Here is a 4,973-nt window from a genome sequence, read left to right on the forward strand (position 1 = left end):
TCAAGCTTAGTTGTAGAAAGAAGTAAGCGAAACCAACATACCTTTTGATTAAATGGGCTCGGCTGTTCACATAGTTGGAGTCAAAAGAATAGTTTTCAGTCTGCAATGGGAAAAAAAAAGATTTAAAACGTTACATAGATGATTCATGAAAAGAGCCAAAGTGTGCTACTTATGGGACTTTTTCTACTGGACAGGAAGCAATGAATGAATCAGAAATCAAGGCCATAGCGGTGTAACAGCCTGTGGAATGCTTATGCCTGCTTTAGGCTCTGTGGGCTCTGTAGATGCAGCCCTCAATTGCAGACCAAGATGAACTTGACTCAAACATCCCCTAGAATATGGATGGCTACTGACCATGTAACCACTTAGAGCAAGATACAAAATGACCCAGAATATTTACAGAAACGAATTCCTTCCCATTCCCAGTGGATATAATTCTGTGCCTGTCAAATTGAATGGAAGTTCAAAGGTATTTTTATTAGTAGTAGATAATTAACATGTTAAAATATTTATTCCATAGATTTGGAAATGTAGGCAAGCTAATCCCCTACTGTGGATTTAAACTATGCACTTCCATTTGTTTTAAGACATTTTGCTCAGCACTGGTTATGCAGGAAGGACTTCATTTTATCACAGATATAAAGGCAAACAACTATTATGCCTGAAATCGGGTGAAGAGCAGTCCACAGGGGGTGCCAAAGCCTTTCATGTGAAACATGAAGTTTGCAAGCAAACCCTGTTTCAGCTCCTATCATTAAAACACCACTACATAATCTAGTTTCAGTAGACTGCCTGAGCAACAGTTTTACAAAAGCAAATGTATAATACCTGCCAGATGAAAGAAGTGGGAAAACAGTTCATGAGCACTCAAAAGAGTCTAACTTAGAAGGTGGGAATGCAGGGAAAAGTTGACACTGAAGTAACTGAAACTCCTAGTAAAGTGGATCTTACCCCCAACACTCAAGTACTACTCTGATTGAGCCATTGTATATACTGGAAAATGCATAAACATATCTTCTCCACCCTCCTGCTCTTCTACCAGAAATCATCAACATTCCCACCATTCTTATCATTCCTTAGGACCTTCTGAAATCACTTCAACTAAAAGTGCCTGGAAAAGGAAACGCTGTCTAGCTACCAAAATACCAGATTCCTTTCAGATGACTACCTGTCAGACGTTAACTGTGCGAGGTTCTTAGACACAGATTTTAGTTGTGAGGAAATCAGAGTTTGATAGAGGAGAACAGGATAGGTGATAGTAGATCCAACTACCACATGAGCATCAAACAGCCAACAGTCAGGGTAGAGACCCTAAATATCTAGAGTAGGTGGGGATAGGGGTGGTAAGCAGGTAGGAAAAAAGAGGAGAGAATATTGAGAAGGAATCTAAATCCCATCAGTGTCTTGTACTTACTCAGGCATGCTTATGCTCTCTACATGCCCCTCATTTGAAGATGGGCTTTGTACTATCCATTCACACTACTTTTATCTAGAGGATAAAATCCCCTTTAATGTAAACCACAAGTGATTTTTGGTTCTGTTGTAAGGAATGGATTGGGAGAGCAAAAAATTAAAAGGGTAATTTCATTTCTAATTTGTTCATAAAAAATGTATGCTGAAATTGTTGCAAATATAACTATAAGAAGAAGAGGCAAACTTGAAGCTACATTGGGAATACAACGCTAGAAGTATTGCTGGAAGAAGTTATCAGTCAACCAGCAAGCATTTCTTTAATTAATTTATTATAGAAACATAATAAGCACACAATGTACTGCATAAATGTGCTCTTCTATGATATTCAATACAATATATAATTTGACATGTAGAAGTCCCCCAATTGCCAAAAACCATGCTATCCAATTAAAACAGGAAACTGATTAAGTACTCAGGAATCCAATTACTAGTTTCACTGTGAACCTTGGGTAAATTACTTAGTTTCTGCATGCCTCACTTTCCTCCTATATAAAATAAGGATAATAGAACATGAATCCAAAGGAGAAGTTCAACTGAATTTATCATGACTCATGGTAGAAATGGTGGGAAATCCTTATCCCCTACTTTCTATGGAACCCAAAACCCCAAATAGGATCAGGAATTTTTGACCTCACTCAGACAATAAAAGAATAGCATGAACACATTTCATTTCAGTTTTCAAACTTACTTAAATCATTTTTTCAAGAAAGTTAATAGGACACACAGAAGCAAAAAAGGAAATTGCAAGGATACTGGCTTTGCAAAAAAGTATTGAGGAGCATCCTAAGATACGGTCATGTTAAAGAAGCCAGTTTTCAAGTAGAATATTTTGTATAGTTTTGCATGCACTATTGCATCCAGTGTGCATGGAATATGGAGCTCAGTGGAGACCTGACCTCAAACAATTGTGCCAGAACTCTATGTATGGACAAATAAACCAAACCATACAAATTCTATTTCTGGTGACTATACTACTTCTTGATTCTAATAGAATGTATCTTACCATGAGAGTCCCACTCATAGGCAATGAGTTAAAAGAAGAAACAAGTCTAGAAGGCTTGCTTGTGGAGACCTTATCAATGCTTTTTCTTTTGCTCTGGGATACAGATTGGTTAACCTGGGCAAACATGTCAGGCACTATCTGCCACTGTAGGTAGGAGAGTATCACTGAAGCTTATTTCTCCTTCCTATGTTTTTCTCCTTTTTTTTTTTTTTTTTACTCTAAAAGACTAAACTACTCATTCTTATGGGTCCAAATGTAAATATTCCATTCCTCAAACTGGCACAAACCATAATAGGCAGATGTCCCATGCTGCATCCCCATGAAATTAGAAGCACTAGTAATAAGGTAGATCCTTAGAATCAAAATTCCCATAGTGGAAGGAGCTATGCTGAGTCATCCAATGTCTTTTTGTTTTTGTAATCAGTCTCAGGTCTCTTTGTGAAGCAACTTGATTGCAGTTTGGAAACAACCTATGAAACAGAATTATTCTGATTGATAGGACATACTATTCTGGCCCCATTAATACTACATTCCAAACAACTGAGCTAATTTGCTATTGATAACCAATTATGGGCCTATGTATATTGACATCAAGTGTTCTTGCTTCATACTGATTCAAGGTATGTACTCAAACCCAACTCCTGTGCATTGAAAGGGTATATTTTTTCCACACTTCAGATGGAGCAAAGAGTAAGACTGAGACCACTCTGAAGAAAGAAATAATTTTTTCATAATGAATAGCTTGCATGTGTTAAGCCAGTGGTTCTCATACCTAATGCACATTAGAATCAACTAGGGAACTTNAGGTAATTGGCCTGGAGTGGGGCCCAGGTATTGATATTTTTTAAGACTTTCCAGGTACTTCTAATGTACATTCAGAGGAGAGAACTGTCCTGAGCAAAGGACCAACCACAGGCTTTGACCTGGTGTGCTGTTTTCTAATGCAAACCCAGCTGTTTAGAAGATGGCATCTCTTCTGTCAGATTATTTGCCAAGGCCATCTCAATATAGACTAAAGAATCAGAGCAGAAATACACGTTTTAAGAAATAATAAAAGAGCTTTTCTTTTTTGCATGAATATATTGGCTTCCGGTTAGCCTTATTTAATCAAAATTTGCTTGACATTATTCCAATCCCCTCTCTAAGTATTCTAAATGGCAAATAACATGAAACATTTGAGAGTGGAAATTTTCTCTAAATGTCACATTAATTTCACTAGGAAATGTCCCCGTCTCTAATGAGACAGCCAAGTTAACACAAAAACACAGTAAAAAGACAAGAACAACATTTGCTTCTGGAAAGTCTAATTTTGACATTTAAAAAATGGGTCTACAGCGAACTTTTATTTCTAGTCTCAGTGGAAAATAAGAGTCACTTTCCTACCATTTAACATATTTCTCCTAAATCCTTTCCTTAATTAGAAGTGTTTATCCTAGGAACTTATTGAGAACAGACTTCTCACTTGGCTTAGGCTTAATTAAAACCTTGATTTTTCTGAAAAACCTAAAGAATAAGTACTTCTGGATAGCTGATTTTTTTAGATAGCTTAGGGCTTTCCTCTGTAAGAACTAAAACTTTGGTTTTTTTTTTGTTTTTTTGTTTTTTTTTTTACAAATAGTTTGTTGTCAAATTAGTTTCCACATAACACCCAGTGCTCATACCCACAAGTGTCCTCCTCCATGCCCATCCCTCCTCCCCCCCNAGAACTAAAACTTTGATTTAAAATCCTAACCATTCTGCCTTGTTTCTGAAGGGAATCATAGAGTTGTATATTGGTTACTAAGGAGCATTTTTCTAAACATAAATCACTGCACCATGCAGGTTTGGCCTGTACACTCACTGAGCCCAAAGTGCTGTGGTTTTTGAGTTCTTGTCTTTAAATTTTAGCATATGTCCTTAACTATCTTGCTATCAAATATTCAGTATTGTTACTTCTTGGTGCTATCAATATATCAAAAACAGCTCCTCTTCCATTTCTAGTTTGATACTTCTACTCTACTGTGTTCTTAGAAACTAATTATATTTGGCTAGAAAATAGGAGTTAAGGTCTGGGCAGACAGCTGAAATGTTGTTGTTCTAAGAGGGAGTTTACATGATCTTTAATACAGAGATTTTGTGTAATGTTTTGGTTCTTGTTGCTTTTTGGTTTTTACCTGCTTTGGAGCCTTCTTTGATGACTACTTTATATTCTGAGCTCCTCCTGGATATGTGGGTTTTCCAGTGAGACTTTGCGGTAAGTGGTATGTTATTATATCTCTATGTTAATAAGTCAGACACATCAGAAGTCAAATGCTTCCATTTTGTCAGACCCCTAAGGTACCAGAATGCCCTACTTTAATTGTCATTTTGCATTACTTTTACAGTTCACTGAATTTTACCCTAGTCTCTGGAAAGGTGACTGTGACTCTCTCAGCTCCACATTTATCACCAGGAGAGACTTCAACCCAAAGGAGGAAAGAAGAAAAAAAAAAAACAATAAATGCATATATCCAGGAGT

At 36.9% G+C, this 4,973-nt stretch overlaps 1 protein-coding gene across 1 annotated transcript in view; it reads right to left on the minus strand.

Moving 5' to 3' along the window:
- PCDH19 (protocadherin 19) overlaps window positions 1-4,973 on the minus strand; it is a gene marked incomplete at its 3' end in the record, with an annotated part of 80,191 nt that overhangs the window by 16,177 nt on the left and 59,041 nt on the right. The window contains exon 5 of the mRNA XM_077766571.1: window positions 42-100. Coding sequence (XP_077622697.1) covers window positions 42-100 — 59 coding nt within the window. The remainder of the gene's footprint in view (window positions 1-41; window positions 101-4,973) is intronic.

The sequence above is a fragment of the Crocuta crocuta genome, unplaced genomic scaffold (assembly GCF_008692635.1).
Source record: "Crocuta crocuta isolate KB4526 unplaced genomic scaffold, BGI_CrCroc_1.0 scaffold2194, whole genome shotgun sequence".
Taxonomy (NCBI): domain Eukaryota; kingdom Metazoa; phylum Chordata; class Mammalia; order Carnivora; family Hyaenidae; genus Crocuta; species Crocuta crocuta.